This window comes from Solanum stenotomum, chromosome 10 (assembly GCF_019186545.1).
Source record: "Solanum stenotomum isolate F172 chromosome 10, ASM1918654v1, whole genome shotgun sequence".
NCBI classification, from domain to species: Eukaryota; Viridiplantae; Streptophyta; class Magnoliopsida; order Solanales; family Solanaceae; genus Solanum; species Solanum stenotomum.
The window spans coordinates 41,036,532-41,056,080 of record NC_064291.1 but is presented as its reverse complement, the minus strand read 5'-3'; the positions used below and the strand labels follow the sequence as shown (position 1 = coordinate 41,056,080).

The following is a 19,549-nucleotide window of genomic DNA, read 5'->3' as shown; positions in this document are numbered from 1 at the left end:
TTTATAGGAGCTGATGCAACTTTTTGATCCCTTTTGATCATTACATTAGTTTGTGTCTCAAAATTGTGTTCAATTTCTTGAAGAAAATACGAGAGAATCTCCAAAGTTGGGTAAATTTCAACGGTGGTCATCTAGCTTTGAGTTTAACGTGCAAAAATCCTTCTTTTTACTTCTATTACATAAAATTATGGGGGGGGGGGGGGGGNGGGGATCCTATTTGCTCGCAAGTCATATTTACCTCTATTGTGTTAAATCTCCATGTTCCAACTTAATTTTCCTATATGCCGCCTACGTGACACATTTTTTTTCAATCAAATCTACTGACCCATTTAAACTCTTTTAATCCCCAACTCGACCCACTAAAAAATTAATACTCAAAAGCTTCATTGTTCATCCATGTTGGATATGACTTCACAACTCAAATCTCATCCAAATTGAAGCTCAACTTATTGTTCCAACAATTTTTAATATTGAACTGATTAATTAAATCATAAATTTACAAAAATAAAAAAAGAAGACGAAATCAAATATAATTTTTGAGTGCAATAATTCTATACAAACAATTTTTGCATGCAACAGATTTCTTAAGAGCTTTTAAAGTTACAGTATATTGAATAAACATCATTTTAACCTGTTCAATCAAGGAGGATTTGTGAAATCTCTACTCAATTCAAATGTTTTGATAGATCTTAGAGATGAAATTAGGCAAGCACCTCTTGCGGTTAGCAATGGCTCCAAGCTCATACATTTCAAAATATTGTGAGTGCAGCTGAGAACCATTCTACGCAGCCAATGAGCAGAATGCAGAAGGGGCATCCCATATATCTCTCTTTAACACAATTTACTGAAGTCAAAACGCAATCATCTCACCTGGATCAAGTTATAGAAACGCTGGTTACAGATTGTTCTTCTGCAATCCGCATCATCGTGTCAGCGCTTCTTTTCTTTAGTGCATCCATCTACTAGACCATCAGATTTAGGGAAAAACTGTTGGCTGTGAATTTTTATCCAGTAAAACTTGTAAAGATGGAGCTTCAGATAATAACATAATCATGAAGGGTTGGTGAAGAGATATTGAAGCAATGGAGCAACCACTCCCACACTTAAACTATTTCCTAGCATTGCATAACTGCACCAAAAAACCCAAAGACATATGTTAGCACGCAATTCTTTTATGAAACCCAGAACAAAATTGCTCAAATCTCGTTAAGTAAATCCAGGAGCCCAGGACGAACTCTCTCATTCTTGCGGGAATAGCTTTAAAGCTAACTAAAGTGACAACTGTAATTTCACAAGGTAAACTCGGGCAATTTTGTGTCGTATTAATGTACTCGTTTGTTTGTTAATTTAATTGTTCACTTGTGACAATATGCATTTGTAGGATAAGGTCTAATCACCTTCTATCCAACTCAAACAATGAAATGGATCAGAATCAGGATATACACCCTCTTTCGTGTTAAATGACACTCTTTCCATTATAGTCAATTCCAAAATGAATTGACACTTTTCTGTATTTGGAAATTCTTTGACTTTAAACTTCATGTTTCATCCTTAATGATATGTTCTTATGGCCATAAAAATGCCATGGCATGTTTAAGATCACAAGTTCTAATGGTAATGATGATATGTACATGTCTTTCTTTCTTAAACTCAGTGCCCAGTCAAACACCACCACATAAAATGAAGAGGAGGGGGTACACTGTTTCGAAAATAGGAAAAGTCAAAATGGCCCATAGAAAGACAGGAACATGGAAAATTTTCTAAAACATCAATACAAGATCGGCAATTCCCTTAAGGCCTATGCAACATCAGTTTCTATGAAATAAAAACAACAATTACACACTAACTATTTGAACTACAATCACAGGAGTTAAGAAAAAAATGATTCATTAATAAGGAAGTACAAGTACTGGGAAAAAGATGTACCGTTGGCGAAGACTGATGTGTTGTGGAAACTGGAAGTCTTCTGGAAAAGAATGCAAATTCGCAACCTACAATCAAGATCTGTGAGATGTCTTGAATCTATATTGCTTTATTTTCCAAGAAAGCAAAGAAGCAAGAAGACAGAACTATTTCACAAAACTGAAGAGAATTGAATACCTCCCTAGGCGTGAAGTATCTAAGAGACAGACCCTGCAGTGAAGGCGTTCTATTCTCTGTTCTTTCCTGTATTTATGAAATGGCACCCCATGAAATCATTGGAGAGCAATATTTTTAGAAGTGAAAAGCACAAAAAAATTACAAGGTGCATGAGGATTGAAGAGGGTTAAGTGAAGTGCATGCTTCTTTGAAGTCAAGTGTACAAGTTATAAAAAATTAAACACTACTAAACACATAAGAGTTTAGTACCATAATAGCCAAATTACATCTAAAATAACTAATGTTAGCCTCCAATATACAATAATGCCGCTGTAGTGTGACAGCCACTACTAATCCAAATCCTCAAAGTTGAGATTACTTCTTACTGGGATCACTTTTACATCATTGTTTGAAGCACACACTTCTCTAAAGCACATGCTTCTCCATGAAGCGATAACTCCTCATTTCACATCGATTTAAGTGATGAACCAATGACTTTTAATAACACGGAGAAAATAGAATGAATAATCCAACATCAGTATAAATTATCCAGATCAAACTAAATAAAACAGAAGAACATTTTGATTAATCATAGAATCAAAGAAAAAAACTATAATTTTCAGATACACAACACTTCATCTTGGAAACTGGAGAAACCAGCCTTAATCAAATGGAGCAGTTAAGTACTCCCCCCTCCATCTTTACTTGTCTATATACTATAATAAAAATTGATGTCCACTATTACTTGTCCAGTTTGGGAGCCCTGGAGATAATATGCCATTTTATACCTATTTTACCCTTATTATTAAGTACTAGTTATTTCTAATACATTTCCCAATGAGTGAGATGACTTACAATAATTAGGGGTTATATAGTAAAATTACCACTTCATTTATTGCTTCTTATGGGGTGTGCCAAGTCAAACATGGACAAGTAAAGATGGATGGAAGGAATTTAACGTCGCGGCACGACACGAGCAACTTCATCACTTGTACCTCCATTTGGAAGATATGAACCTCCTCCCCAATTTCGAATCAAGAACATGGCTATGCTCATGGGGTGGTGACAACAAGGCAAAAAGGCCACACCCCGGTGACGAATCTTACACTTTTTCACCTTTAAATGAGGGATGTCATTTTGTCTTCTAGATTAGTTTCACAGAAAACAGTAAGTCCAAAAATCCTACTTTCATAAGCAAATCTAGAATTAACCAACAGGCAGTGCATATTATACAACCATAAGTAAAAAAGAATAAAATTGACAAGTAAATAAATTATGTTTCAAGTAGATCAATGACCATAACTATTTTTTTATAACGATGCTTTCCTGGTCAACTTGCGCATACCAGTTACCACAACTATTACATCAGTACCTGCATCCTTCCACTAGTATTTGTATTGGATAACTCATAGAAGAAATTAACTTTACCCTTTGCTGAATTTGAACCTGGGTCAGAGACACTTTACTTTGTGTTAAATACAAGGTAAAACTTGTGTGAGGGTGGTCATTGCTTGCCAGAGGCATTTGTGGGGCCCACAATAATGCATTATTCGTTTCTCCCTGTCTCTTTACACACAAGCCCAGCAAGCCCAACCCTGCCTACTGCTTCTCTTTCTTTCATTTTCTTCTTCCCCCTTCTCGTCCCATCACTCCTCCATCCCAAATATCTCCTATGGGATACGAGGTGGCCATCATGAAATGTAGGCTTCTTTCCGAACTTCAAAATACACAATATTTGTGAATTGGGGATATTTAAAGAGTGGAGAACAATGTCCAAGATAATTAGAAGTCCAAAAGGAGAAGAAAGAACTAGGTTTTATTATTAACATTCAACTAAGAGATGCAATCCAAAGGAGAAGGGATATGAACTCATACATGAATTACTAACTTGTAGTAATTTAAGAGAAGTTCAAAAGAATGGAACAAATCCCTAACTCTCAAAGAATAACCTAAACTCATCATCCAAATAAATCTCCTTTCAAAGAGAACAACCTAATAGCCTATTTCTACTAGGGTTCATTATTCCAAGGAAAAAAAAATACTAAAATACCTTTTAATTTAGGGCCTCTTCATTTAGAACCAAGGAGATGGGTTTTCCTTCTCCTTTTGGGCTTCTAGTTGTCTTGGACCTTGTTCTCCACTCTTTAGATATCCGCATAAGCATATTGTGGGATATGATCTATCTTCTTAAAGGGCAATTACTTTTGGAGGATGAGTTTAGGTTACTGTATGAAAGTTGGAGTTAAACCACTCTTTTTGAGAAAGTTAACATTTTATAGATAACAATACACCAATGGTGTATTTCAGTAGTAATTACATCAGGAGGAGTATACAGTAAGCAAAACCAAAAGATCTATCATTTATACCCCTCCTAAACTATCTAAAAAGTGAGTAATAGCCTCCACCTCTTTGGGGAGGACATGATTACACCAAAAATAAAGGGTTATAAGACAGTTCAACTTCAAACTCTGGAAAGGGATGCTCTTGTTTTCGAAGCATCTCTGCTTCCTTTCCTTCCAAATTGTCCACCAGATGCAAGCAGGGACAATCTTCCATCTCTCCTTGTGACCTGATGTATTCCCTTCTCTATTCCAGCATGCTAGAAAATCTGAGGTGTGTCTTGACATGGACCAGCTGATTCCCCTCAAATTCAAAAAGACCTGCCACAATTTCTCTGTCACTTTGCAATGGAGGAAAAGATGGTTTGTTGTCTCTGTTTCTATTTCACAAAAAAAACACCTGGAGCATAGCTGTCTTCCCCTTTTCATTAGATTGTCCTGAGTTAGTACTGCTTCCCTAGCTACCAACCAGGTGAAACAAGCCACCTTGTGAGGTACATTAATTTTCCATATCATCTTCCAAGGCCATTGTAACAACATTTCAGCTGGCCTGTCAAAATGTCTATAAGCTGATTTAATTGTGAACTTCCCATTGTTGGCCCTCAACCATTGTAAACTGTCCTCATTTGTGTCAAGGTTATTTGCCTGCTTCAAAGACTTGTAAAAATCTGCTAATTTGTCCATTTTCCAATCATTCAACCTTCTCCTAAAAGATAGGTTCCATCCTTGGTTGTCTATGACTTCTGCTACTGTTGCTTCCTTCTGTTGGTTCAGATTATAAATCTCAGGATGCAACTGTTTCAGAGAGTGTTGTCCAACCCACACATCATTCCAGAAGAATGTCTTCCTTCCATTTCCTATATCAATTTTTGAATTTCTCCATATTTTAGGCCACAAATTCTTGATTGTTCTCCATAAACCAACCCCATAAGGGCTTCTAACTTCCTTTGTAGTCCATGAGTCCTCCATTGCATATCTGGAGATTATAACATCTTTCCACAGACCTTGTTCTACAGAAGCAAACCTCCACAACCACTTCAAAAGGAGACTCTAGTTTTAAACTTTGAGATTCTTTGTGCCCATTCCACCTTCTTTTTTGTTGTTTATCACCACTTCCCATTTCATCAGGTGATATTTCTTTCCCCCCTCTCCATTTCCTTACCATAAAAAGTTTCTCCGGATGGATTCTAGCTTCTTTAAAACACTCCCTGGCATAGGGAATAAAGACATCATGTAGGTTGGCATAGCATCAAGCACACTATTAATTAGTGTCAATCTTCCACCCAAGGATAGGTATTGACTTCTCCAATTTACCAGCTTTTTTTCACACTTCTCCACCATTGCATTCCATATATTCTTTGATTTACTGTTTGCATCTAGAGGCATCCCTAGGTAGGTGGTAGGCATTTCTCCCACTTTACCTCCTAAGATGCCAGCCAATCTGTTGATTTCTGGGACTTCATTCATTGGGTAGACAAAACTTTTGCTCCAATTTATATGTAGACCAGAAATAGCTTCAAACAATATAAATATGATTCTTAGATGCTTTAGTTGATCTTCCTCTGCACCACAAAACACTAGGGTGTCATCAGCATACTCCAAATGGGAGATAGATAAACCCCTAGTGTCACTATCATTCATCCAGAAACCTCTGATCATGTTGTTTGATTGTGCTGTTTTCAACATGTCACTTAGTCCTCCCATAGCTAGGATAAAAATGAAGGGGGAGAGGAGATCCCCTTGCCTTAATCCTCTTTCAGAGGGAAAGAAACCAGATTGGGTACCATTTATTAGAACTGAGAATTTGACTGTTCTCACACAATACTTCAACCAATTTATCCACCTATTTCCAAAGCCTATCCTCTCTGGTGTGTACCACATAAAGTCCCAATTGAGGTGATCATAGGCCTTTTCTATGTCCAACTTACATAGAATCCCAGGGATTTTAGTTATTTTCCTCACATCTACACATTCATTGGCTATAAGTATGGCATCCATGATCTGCCTGCCCTTAATGAATGCCAATTGATGTGTATCCACCAGCTTTGACATCACTTTCTTGAGTCTTTCTGTTAGGACCTTGGATATGATCTTGTAGACACTGCTAATCAGGCTGATGGGCCTGAAGTCCTTCAATTTTGTTGCCCCCGTCTTTTTTGGGATCAAAGCTATAAATGTAGCATTGAAACTTTTTTCAAAATAGCCTTGACTATGGAAGTTCTGAATGGCTGCTATCACCTACCTTCACCACATCCCAACAATGTATGAAAAAAGCCATGGTAAAACCATCTGGACCAGGAGCCTTGTCTCCTGCACAATCAAAAACACATTCTTTAATTTCTTGTTATCCAAATTAACTTTGAAGAAAGAGGTTGTCTTCTTCATTGAGCACAACTTGTTCTCTAGGATTGAATTGGGGTCTCCAGTGTTCATTCTCTCTGTAAAGGTTTTGGTAGAAACCTGTGATCTCCTCCCTAATTATTGTTGAGTCTGTGACATTAGTTCCATTAATCAGACTGTCAATGTTGTTGTATCTCTTGCGACTGTTTGCTGTTCTATGGAAAAACTTTGTGTTTTGGTCACCCTCTTTCAACCATACAGCCCTGGATCTTTGCCTCCATGCTACTTCTTCTCTTTTTTCCACTTCCTCAAACTCTACTGACTGGACAGCCCGCAGATATGATTCATCNTAATCAGACTGTCAATGTTGTTGTATCTCTTGCGACTGTTTGCTGTTCTATGGAAAAACTTTGTGTTTTGGTCACCCTCTTTCAACCATACAGCCCTGGATCTTTGCCTCCATGCTACTTCTTCTCTTTTTTCCACTTCCTCAAACTCTACTGACTGGACAGCCCGCAGATATGATTCATCTTCAGACAAGCACCTTTGTTCCTGGATCATATCTAACTCATAAAGCTGATTTAAGATGTTCTGTTTCTGTAAACCTAGATTACCTTGTACAGTTTTGCTCCATTCTTTCAGTTTTACTTTGAGAGCCTTCATCTTACAAGCTAGAATGTAATCTGGCCTACCCACAAAAATTTCAGAGTCCCACCACACCTTAACTCTCTCTTTGAATTTTTCAGTTTGCAACCACCAATTTTCGAATTTAAAATAAGACTGTGACCTCTCCCAATTTCCACATTTTAGTAGCAGCGGGTTATGGTCTGAGGTGACTCTAGGCAAAAGAGTTTGTTTGATTTTCTTGAATGATATCTCCCATTCTTCTGAAAATAGAAACCTATCCAATCTTGCTGCTGTAACATGCCTATCTCCTTTTTTTCTAAGTAAAGCTGCCACCTATGAGTGGTGGGTCTACTAATTCCATGTCATCAATGAAATCTGAAAAATCCTCCATAGCTTTGGTGATTCTGTTACAATTCTTCTTCTCAGAAAGGAACCTCACAACATTGAAATCCCCTGCAATCACCCAAGGGCTACAAGTTAGTAATTCATGTATGAGTCATATCCCTTCTCCCTTAGGATTGTAACTTATTTGAATATTAATCTTATTAGTTACTAAATTCCCTTCATTGTTTCTTTGAGTTAGTTGACTGCACTTCAACTCTAGAACAATCCTTTCTTTCTTCTTATCCTGGATTTAAAATTATTGATTGCATTTACATATATTTTTTTTTTTTTATGACAAGGGAAACCCGCAGCCGCTACCCTTTGGGTGAGCAAAGGGTAAAACCCCCGCTCTTATGCAATAGCTCGCAAACCACATAGGAGAGGTACCCCGCACTAGGCAAGCCCGGTGCGACAAGCTCGATCCAGAAGGCAAACCCCTTGCTTTCGCTGGCAAGGGGTTTCGAACTTGAGACCTCCAACATGGAAATCCCAAGCCCAAACCACTGGGCCACCCCCAAGGGTAACATTTATTTATATTTACATATGTCTAGGTAATTACTACATAGCCCTAACAATTGTCTTAATCTTCCTATCCTTTTATTGCTTCCCATAATTGTTCTTGGTGTTCATGTGAGATTGAAGAATCCATCTTCAATTTCTTTGAATTCCCAAGCATGTTTCACATCATCTCCTCCCATACACATTCACCCATCAGCATCTTTCGGTGAAGTTCCAGAACCGGTAAGGCACAAAAACCTCAAAATCCACTCAACAACCTCTTGGTAGAAAACCTTCCACAAAGGTTACCCTGAACCAAGCTGGCACAACAACATATCTCTCCCCACAACAAGCACCATTCACAATGGCCCTGGCACATTATTCTACTTTGACAACAGGGGTTATACCCAGTTGGACCCGGTTATTCAAGTGAATTCAAATTAAATGCTATCAAGTTTCTGCTCTACCACATTTGATTTTTTATCCCATACATATTCCCAAGGATGACTGTACAAATTTTTGGAACAAATTGGACAAGAGAAAATAAATCTTAACCGAGTAAAAATCGTTCTTTTTTTTTGAGCAAGAGATCCTTCTAATTGATGTTGTTTGTTGGAATTAAGTTACTAAGGTTTTTGTTCTTAGAGCAGTACACTTTTTTTTTAATAAGGTTTTAGAGCAGTACATAGTTGGGTTTCATTGGGCACAATAGTCAATCCATCTTCCACTTCTATTTCTTCAATTAATAATCCATTCATCTAATTATTTCCACCCAACTAATAAAGAGCACAGAAGATCCAATCGATAACAGTGACATGGTTTGTATGGGACGAGGATACTGGGAAGAGAGGGGTGATGTGACAAGCAGAGGGAAAGAACAAGAAAGAAAAAGAATGGATGGGCCCTCAAAAGTCATTGCTAGTACGTTTGATACAGTTAGTGCTATACCTTAGGCCTTAATTAGCAGGGGTAGGGGATTCGCTGGGGCTGATGTGTGGAAAGAGAGGGAAAGATGCATGAATGATGCATTATTGTGGCCCCATAAATTCCACTTGGCAAGCAATGACCATTCTCACACAAGTATGGCTAGTTGTATTAACATAGCCAAAAACCCTTCCTCACTTTTCTACTTATTGACTTTTGGAGTAAGAAGCATCCAATTCCATGTCTTAAGCATGGTTAGGGTTAAGGGAAGGATTGCAGCTAGATGGTAGGCGGGGGAAAGTGTCAAAATTTCTCGTCTCTTTAGTCTTCATTCCACTTTCATTGACCACTAGAACATCCTTAGGTGTTATAAGTTATAACTGCTCCTGTTACTGCAATATCTAACATCTAAAAGAACATTTGACTGCTGAGGGGGATGGAAGAGAGATAAACCTCCATAACAACAAGAAAAGAGAGCCCATGTGATCAGTGTGAACAAGATGCACATGAGTCTCATAGAACAAAAATCTCAAGTGCGGGTTTGAATTAATTTAAATACAGAAAGAGGCATTATAGATAAGGAAAAACTCCCGTAAAATTATAAAGACTGTGGAACTACTTGTTGTAATGGGTTATGAAGATAAATAATAATCAGCTTATCCTCCATGTATGCAGAAGCATGGTTGCATGTATGATATCGTATGTTTCTTAGAGTTCCCAAAAGGTTTCCTTCTCCATTTCTACAGAAACCTTCAACAAGAAATATCAAGGTAATCCCATGGAGTAGCGAAAGAGCAAATAAGATTATAACCAACTTTTCAAAGCTACAGAGTCTCTTTCTTAATTGTTATATTATATTATAAAGGCAACTGAAAAAAAAAACATATTCAAAGGAGAAACGTTAACATCATGATGATACTTTAAAGCTTTACCTGGACAGTTGCCAACAGGGAGCCAGTACCCTTCATGTATCTGTAATAGCTTTTTGTAAAACAACAGCAACGCTTTGAATGAGGATAAACAATATCTGTGATCTTTTAAGGATGTAACCCAACAACAATTGACGAGCAGAGAGAGAGAGAGAGATAAATGACATAAGAAACAGAGGAAGCCGTAGTAATCAACAGGAAGAAGGATACCCATGGCACTTCCCCATCTTTCAATCAGGCTTGATGGAACAATGTACACATCATTTTCCTCATCACTTCTATCTGATTTTACAGAATCATTAGCATGGAAAGAGTAAGTTGATGAGTCCTTCCGATTACCAAAAGTTCTAAATACTAGAAAATCGTCTACAGGTTGACAAGCTTGAAGCAGCTCATCCCAGTACTCTGGTGACAGCAGCTGTTCCTTTTCCATTGTGCTTTCAGTCTGCCCAAGTAAAGGACCGGGGGTCCGAAGAAGCTGATTGTTAAATTCAGGGACTTCAAAGGATAAAGGTTTCCTCTTAGCCTGCAGTAAAGTAATTTCGGTGATTTAAATTTGTGTTTTGCAAAATAAATAAATTAATAACCATAAGTTGATTGCATTATGTTACAAAATCTGTATAATAATATAGATGGATAATAGAGCTGATTCTTAGGGATTAGAATATTTAGTTACCATAGTTAGCTTATTCTCTCCATGTATTTATATCACTGTTCTCTTTGAGTAATAAACAAGTTATTCTTAATAAGTTATAATTTACATGGTATCAGAGCCAATGTCTGAGTTGGTATTTTGTCTTCGCGGGAAGTCACTGTGACTTCGCCGGAATCAACTATAGTTTCACCGGAAGTGATTGAGAGTTCCAAAATTTCTGTCACCACCCACTTAGGAAGAAGATACTTCCCACGATCTTAAACCCCTAAATCTCGAAGGCTAGAAGTTACTCGTGTGAGCCTCACGTTCCATTAGTACCCTTTCCAGTGAAACTGCAGTAGTGGTGCTGCATCAGAAATTTATGCGTGCTGCATCAGAAATTCAATCTGCTTGCTGTTCCAATGTCGCAGTGACATTTCCAGCAAGGATTTGGTGGTTGTTTGTTCAGCAGACCACGATTTGAGAGAGTTTCCTATTTCTAACCAATAATCTGGTGGTCTCTCTGTGTCGGGCAGCATCTGGTAGTATGTTGACATCCTTTTTCTAGCGATTTCTGCTAATATTTGATGCTACGATTTCACTCGTGTCTTACAATTTTAGCATTGGGATTTTGCTGTAGCATCATCAGGTTTTGCTCTTCAATCAACACTTTTACTTGGATCTTTATTTGATAATTTTCTGATTTATCAGGAGTTATTTTTGGGTCTCTGATTAGTTGGATAGCTAGCCTTAAGTGGAATTGGTGTGAGGAAGAACAATTACTTTGTTTATTGTTCCAAAATAAGTTATTGTCTATCTTGGGTATTGTATGATTTTAGGATATAATCTGGTTGGACTTGTTGGGAAAATGACCGACTATAATCAAAGAATTCAAAGGTCTAAGTCGTTGGTGCTTGTAGTCCATTATCTGACAAAATGGTCCTAATTTCAGCGAAGGAGTTTGCTAAATTCTCTCAATACCAGAAAATCTCGAAGGAATCCACTTCAGTAATTCCTTTGTTGAATCAAATAAAACATGTCTTATCACCTCTTCAAATAAATGGGGGATTGATTCAGGTGCCACAAATCACATGACACGTAATCCTAATATTTTTTCTTGCTTTCAAGCACACAAAGAACCCTCTCCGGTTACCGTAGCTGATGGATCAACTTGCAACAGTGTTGGATATGGGACGGTTAAACCAACCTCTTCTATTACTCTCTGTCATCTGTATTAAGTCTACCAAAGTTGGCCTTTAATTTGATTTATGTTAGCAAAGTTACCAGAGACCTTAATTGTTATATTTCGTTCTTTCCCGATCATTGTTTGTTTCGTGATCTTAAGACGAATCAAGTTTTTGGTAAATGACATGTATATGACGATCTCTACATCCTTGATGAATGGGAGCCTCGGTTTGTTGCCTGCTCTAGTGTTGTGTCTCCATTTAAAGCACATTGTCGATTGGGACATCCTTTTCTACCTCTATTAAAGAAGTTGTGTCCTCAATTCCAGAATATTTCTTCATTAGAATGTGAGTCACGTCGATTTGCAAAACATCATCGTAGCTCATCAAGTCCAAGGGTTAATAAGCGAGCTGAGTCACCTTTTGAGTTAGTTCATTCTGATGTTTGGGGACCGTGTCCTGTTGTTTCCAAAACTGGGCATAAGTACTAGTTACTTTTATGGATGATATTTCTCGGATGACTTGGATTTATTTTATGAAGAGTCGCTCGGAAGTATTTACTCACTTTTGTGCCTTCTGTGTTGAAGTCAAGACACAATTCAATGCTTCAGTACGTATTATGAGGAGTGACAATGCTAAAGAATATATGTCGGAATTTTTTTAGTTGTATATGAGACAACATGGTATTCTCCATCAGTCTTCATGCGTCGATACACCTTCTCAAAATGGAGTTGTTGAGAGGAAGAATAGACACTTACTTGAGACAGCTTGAGCACTTTTGTTCCAAATAAGGGTTCCTAAACAATTTTGGGCAGATGTGGTCTCTACAACTTGTTTTCTGATTAATTGCATGCCATCTATTGTGCTTGCTAGTAATGTGCCCTACAATGTTATGTTTTCAAACAAGTCTCTAATTTCGGTGGAACCTAAGATATTTGGAAGCACATGCTATGTTTGAGATGTTCGACCATCTGTTACCAAGTTGGATCCCAAGGCATTGAAGTGTGTGTTTCAGGGCTATTCTCGCCTCCAAAAGGGGTATCGGTGTTATTCTGTCAAACTTGGCAAATATTTGGTGTCAACAGATGTGGTATTTCCAGAGACTACACCATTCTTCTATGCACCTCCGATTTCTACAAGTCAGGGGGAGGAAGATGAGTGGCTAGTCTATCAGGTCACCCGTGTTTTGACAAAAGAATCAGATGTTGTCCCTCCATCTCTCAATTCTTCTATTGAGGACCAATCGACTATTGTTTCGGAAGCTCCTTCTCCATCTGATATGGCAAGACCGCCAATTGTAAGTTTACTCGAGAAGGCGAGAGGCTAATGATACATGTCCTGCACCATTTCCTTTGTCATCAGATCCTCATTCTTCTGATCCTCCACAAGATCTTGACCTCCCAATTGCTCTTCGCAAAGGTACACATAGTTGCAAATCCTCATATTCCATTAGTAATTTTGTTTCCTATGGCCACTTATCCTCTACGTCTAGATCTTTGATTGCTTCTCTAGACTCTGTTTTTGTACCCAACTGTACCCAAAACAGTGAAAGAGGCCTTGAATCATCCTGGGTGGACTGATGCAATGCTTGATGAAATACATGCCTTAGAGGAAAACCACACGTGGGATTTAGTGGATTTACCCAAGGGAAAGAAATCGGTGGGATGTAAATGGGTCTTCACAGTTAAAGTTAATCCAGATGGATCTATAGCGAGACTTAAAGCTAGACTTGTAGCTAAAGGGTATGCTCAAACATATGGGGTAGATTATTCAGACACATTCTCCCCGATTGCCAAACTCACATATGTCCGTTTGTTCATTTGTTTAGCTGCTTCCGAGAATTGGCCTATACATCAGGTAGATATCAAGAATGCATTCCTCCATGGTGATCTTCAAGAAGAAGTGTATATGGAGCAACCACCTGGTTTTATTGCTCAGGGGGAGTATGGGAAAGTCTGTCATTTGAAGAAGTCCTTGTATGGATTGAAACAGAGTCCCCGAGCTTGGTTTGGCAAGTTTAGTGAGGTAGTTCAGAATTTTGGGATGAAAATTAGCAAATGTGATCACTCAGTCTTTTACCGGCAATCAACATTTGGCACTATCCTCCTTGTTGTATATGTTGATGACATTGTCATCACAGGAAGTGATTATGTGGGAATCTTTTCCCTCAAAACTTTCTTGCATACTAGACTTCATACAAAGGACTTGGGTTCGTTGAAATACTTTTTGGGAGTAGAAGTAAACAGAAGCAACAAGGGAATTTTCCGTCTCAGAGAAAGTATATTCTTGACTTGCTTGCAGATACCGAAAAGTTAGCAGCCAAACCTGTAGTACTCCAATGGTTCCCAATGTGCACCTTATGAAAGATGATGGTGATCCTTTTGATGATCCAGAGAGATATAGAAGGTTGGTTGGGAAGTTAAACTACCTTATTGTGGCTCGTCCGGATATTGCTTTTGCGGTAAGTGTTGTTAGCCAGTTCATGAGTTCACCTACGATCAAACATTGGGAAGCTTTGGAACAGATCATATGTTACTTGAAAGGAGCTCCTGGACTTGGCATATTGTATAGTAATCACGGTCATACTCGTATTGAGTGTTTTGCAGATGCTGACTGGGCTGGATCCAAGATTGATAGAAGATCTACTACAGGCTATTGTGTTTTTGTTGGAGGCAACCTAGTATCACGGAGGAGTAAGAAGCAAGGTGTTGTATCTCGATCCAGTGCAGAATCTGAGTATAGAGGTATGTCACAGTCTACATGTAAGATTATGTGGATACATCATCTTTTATCTAAAATTGGGTTAAAGCATCATACCCCAACAAAACTTTGGTGTGATAATCAAGCTGCTCTTCATATTGCCTCAAATCCGGTGTATCACGAAAGAACTAAACATATTGAGGTTGATTGTCATTTTATTCGTGAGAAGATTCAGGAGAACTTGATTTCCACTGGCTACGTGAAGACAGGAGAGCAACTAGTTGATTTGTTTACAAAAGCGTTGAATGGAACTCGAGTTGATTACCTTTGTAACAAGTTGGGCATGATCAATATCTATGTTCCAGCTTGAGGGGGAGTGTTACAGAATCTGTATAATAATATAGATAGATAATAGAGTTGATTCTTAGGGATTAGAATATTTAGTTACCATAGTTAGCTTATTCTCTCCATGTATTTATATCATTGTTCTCTTTGAGAATAAACAAGTTATTCTCAATAAATTATAATTTACACATTACATACACAAGGAATGAACTAATTATGAAATGAATTTTGATCGCCAATAAGCCACATTTGCATCCTAAATTTACTGAACTCCCATGTCTATTTAGTCTTTAACAATTTGTTTTGATTATTAAAGGTTACTTCATTGCAAATACAGCAACAAGAAAGTGCTTTAAAGAAACATACAGAGAGAGCAGCTCATCACAGCTGCAAGTGTAAGGAGCAATCTAACATGGCATCTATATCATTTGCAATTAGCCATGTTACACCCAAAAAAGGTGAAGGAGATACATTTGTACTTCATGCTACTTACAGATTCAATTTTGCTTTCAAAAACTCTTGCATTCCTTTCTTTCCAAATGGTCCACGAAATAGCGGCGGGGATTGAGTTCTAGGTTTGCACTTTTGCCTTTCCCATCCCATTGAAGAGCCAGCCTCAGTAGCTCCATTGAGGTCCTTGGCATTACCCAGTTTACTCCCATGATGTTAAGAATGACAAGTGTTGATTATTTAGTTTCCAACTCAAGCAGATCTTCTGCAATCTATAAGATTGTCCATAAAGTCACCAACACTTTTCCAATACTCCTTTCATCCCAATTTATGTGGCGATGATTGGGCACAGAGGTTAAGAAAGAAAGACAAACTCTTGAAACTTGTGGTCTAGAAAAAGTCATAGACATTTGTGTGGCTACAAATCAACTCATCAAGAGTAAAATGGAAGTTTATAGTCAAATGATTTCTAAATAAGGAAGTATGATATTCTTTTTGAGACAAACTAAAAAGGAAAGTATGCCACATAAATTGGGACAAACAAAACACTAAATAACTGTTTGTTGCCTATGGGTTTAAGGAACATAACAGGTAAGAAAAATGGACTAACATAAGGATAACTCAAGACACTTACATTTTCTTATTAACAAAAAAATTCACAAGGTTTGCATGGTTCAAAACTCAAAAATGGATAATGGCCCATTTCTCTACCCTTCTCTGCTTAAAGGCTTTTGTCTGACACAACGTTTGAACCCTTGACATGCACCTATAACCTATACATTACGCATTGCCCTCTTACCACCACACCAAATCTTTGGGGGAAACTCAAAACAATTAATTACTTTAGAACAGATCAAGGGATACAACAAGGTAAACCAAGCTATGTGTGGCCTAAAAATAAAACAGTACTGCATTTTTACCTTTAAAATGTTAGTCAACTATGTGACCCAAGTTTTTTATAAAGCATCCAACTGTATACTAAAATGTAAGATTACTTGTAATGATTATTCAAGCATATTAAAAAAAAGGTAACTGAAAAAGTAGTTAACAGAAAATTATCGTGTACTGAATGTCATTCAGAGGTTTATGAGGAACCATGTTAGTTACTAGATGTTAAACATTTGACTAAGCTTTTTTATCTGTGCTCATCTCTGCCCAATATTAACCTTGACTTCGACACTTAGTAATCAAATCAAACGATATATTTTGCTCTGCACAACATGTTTGCTTAAGCACAATGAACTTTAGGTTGTGAAAGATGCAACTTAAAAGTTTCAATATGTTAAATTTAGCTGTTGAGAAGAATCGACAACAATTAGTAGGTAAAACTACCTATCCTTTCCCATTATCTGGGAAAAATAGGAGAACTTTTATTAAAAAAACATGCTGGTTAGCTTCATAAGCCAAAGAGGAGAAATGACCAAGTTCTCCCAATTTGTTTAATTGTTTTCTTTGTGCTCCTCAGTGATCTTTCCCCACAAAAGACTTCGTCTTTATTGAGGAAATTTCAGTCAGTTTCCACAATGCATCTCAATCATTTCTCATCAATCATATAAGTGTAATCCATCAAACAATTGACTATACATCAATCAAAAACTAGTTGGGTTAGGTATATGAAGTTCTTTGTTACTATTCCGTTCTACTCAGCTCATTTCATTTCAACACATCAATTAATAAGCGTAATTCAAATATTAACAACATCACGGATAGACAACTATTTAAAAAATAAAAGAAGTCCAGAACATGCGCAATGAATGAAAACATACATGTGATGAAGATAGACACTAGTCCTTTTTATTGATAAAAATCCAAAGAGGAAGGCATAGAGACATACCAAGCAATAATAACGAGGCCGAGAATATGGCAGTCCAAATTGCAGTGGACTCAAAATAAATTCTTGTGTAACAAAATTATTCTTTTCCAATATATCGACCAATATTGCATGGGTATCAGAAGTCTGCAATGAAGGAAAAAGGCTTTATATATATTCCAAGATGACCATCCTCCCCAATATAGCATAAGACAGCTGGATAAAATAAGGAAAAACATAGGTGGTAGAATGAAGCATGGATTGGGAAAGACACAAACCTCAAATCCTACAACATTTTCCACAAAAAGATATGATGGAGGCCGTAATAACTGTGGTACAAGTTCCAGAATTTTAAGAAATGATGATGCACGTGCATCACTAGAACCTTTCTGGAGTCCTGACACAAAAATGTAACAAAAAGGTTTCAGTTAATATAGCCATAAGAAGAAGAAGAAAGAAAAGTGAAATGGGGGAACACGGTTACTGGTCTGGGCACCACGATTATAAAAAAATGGGGGAATGCAATTCATCACCTTGTCGAGTATATGGCTGACAAGGAGGAGAAAGTAACCAAGCATCAGCATTGTAGCTGTCAAGATCAGCGGCATTCAGAGTCTGAATGTTACCCTATTGTCACCCAAATATATAAACTTTATCAATACTAGTTAAGTATCATAAAAACATTTGAAACTACCAATGGATAAGCAAATTCTCAGTGAAATTATTTTTTGACAAGTATAAATTATCAGTAACATTTGTTTAACATTCATAGAGTAAAATGCTCCCTCCATTTCAAACTGAGAGTCCACAATATTTTTTTCCATGTGAGACTAAAAAAGTAAACATTTCATGCATGGTAAAAAACTCACTTTTACTTCTCTTCATACAATTTTTTCTCTACTTGCTATGTATAAAAGAAAAGGAACCTAAAAAGCTTAGGTATGCCACATGTTCCTTCAATAAATACTGAATAATTCAAATTTTCAACTGCAGAGACAAGCAAAAATATTATTATATCCACAACTATATATGTTTTATTACTGAACAATGCTTATTGGTCTTAGAATGAAAACATTACTCCATTCAAGTCCAACAAACTGAATAATCTTGTATCTGAATACCCCGACAAGATTCTGTATTTTCTCCTTCGAGTTTTCATCGACAGAATAAAGACTGGAAAAGCTACTCCCACAATCCTAATTTACATGAAATTCTTCACAATTTGATACGTTCAAAATGTAGAATACCATTTCACTAATAAACACTTCTATACAAACTTTCAACACTTAAAATTCAATAAATTTTCAAACTTCCAGCATTGACATGATATCTTCTCCACTATATTTACACTAGCTAAACTAATGTACCAAACTTAGCATCATAAAACGAGACTGAGTACAATTTCGACAATGGGCGAGAATCAGTAAAAGTAAATTAATTGTTAAACAAAGCAATTATGTGGTGATTTTTTTTCTCAAACACCTGAAAAGGCCGGTGACCGAAGTTGTGCTGGTAAACGTCATTAGCGACGTCGTTTATGTCGAAAGCTTCCACAACAGTGGCGTTGACGGCGGCTTTAAGCAGAGAATACCGCAAGCCACCAATTCCACTGTAGAACTCCAGCACTCGCCATGGATTTCTAGAAACTTTCGACTCCATCAACTACCTATAGCCAACAATATAGTAAAACTGAAAGGGATTCGCAGCTTTGCAGTATTTGTCCCGGCGCAAGCAAACTACCGTCGGCGGGCAATGCTCTGTAATTGTTAAAGAGTTTTTAACTCAATTGTGTCCTCTAAGTTTTAGAATGCATCTGTTTTGGTCCTTATTACTACAACTTTTGGATGGTTGTTAAAAGGCCCAACAAATACACAACCCCTCTAACTCTAACTTGTACTTATTTTTTATTTTACCCTTATTTTATTTAGACGCTTCAACTGTATTTTTCATGTACCACTTAAACATAAAATATTAATTTTATGATTTTTTTGTTTTTAATTATATTCTTCAATTGTAGTTTTTCATTTTAAAAATTGATATTTGTCTGTTAGTTTTCGTTAAAAATAAATTAATTAATAACTAACGGATGAACTTCAAATTTTTAAAAAAAAATCAATAATTGTTTTGAGAGTTTCTCTAATTTTAGCATGAAAAATAACCGACAAATGTATGTCCACTTTTTTTAAACAATCAATTAAATTAAATAACAACACTTTTTTTTTTCAAATCCAAGCTATCTGGATTTAACTCAAACTAGATTTCTAATTTTTAACTCAACGGGTAAAAGGAATCCATCTTCAATACGA

General features: G+C 37.0%; 1 protein-coding gene across 2 annotated transcripts; it reads right to left on the bottom strand.

Annotated features, from left to right (window-relative positions):
• Positions 1-504: 504 nt before the first annotated feature.
• Positions 505-19,071, bottom strand: LOC125842238 (tRNA (cytosine(38)-C(5))-methyltransferase 2). 2 transcript variants are annotated; one of them, XR_007443893.1, is made up of 9 exons: positions 18,726-18,981; positions 17,777-17,870; positions 17,522-17,640; positions 17,268-17,390; positions 10,331-10,646; positions 10,124-10,225; positions 2,101-2,166; positions 1,927-1,991; positions 505-1,129 (listed from the first exon to the last, which is right to left on the bottom strand). XR_007443893.1 is itself a non-coding variant. In XM_049521495.1 (9 exons), the coding sequence occupies exons 1-9, from the start codon at positions 18,900-18,902 to the stop codon at positions 1,051-1,053; spliced, it is 1,134 nt and encodes a 377-aa protein (XP_049377452.1). In that variant the 5' UTR covers positions 18,903-19,071; the 3' UTR covers positions 510-1,050. The 2 variants fall into 2 exon arrangements, 1 of the variants encoding a protein (XP_049377452.1); XM_049521495.1 differs by having other exon boundaries at positions 510-1,129; positions 10,124-10,218; positions 18,726-19,071.
• Positions 19,072-19,549: the final 478 nt, after the last annotated feature.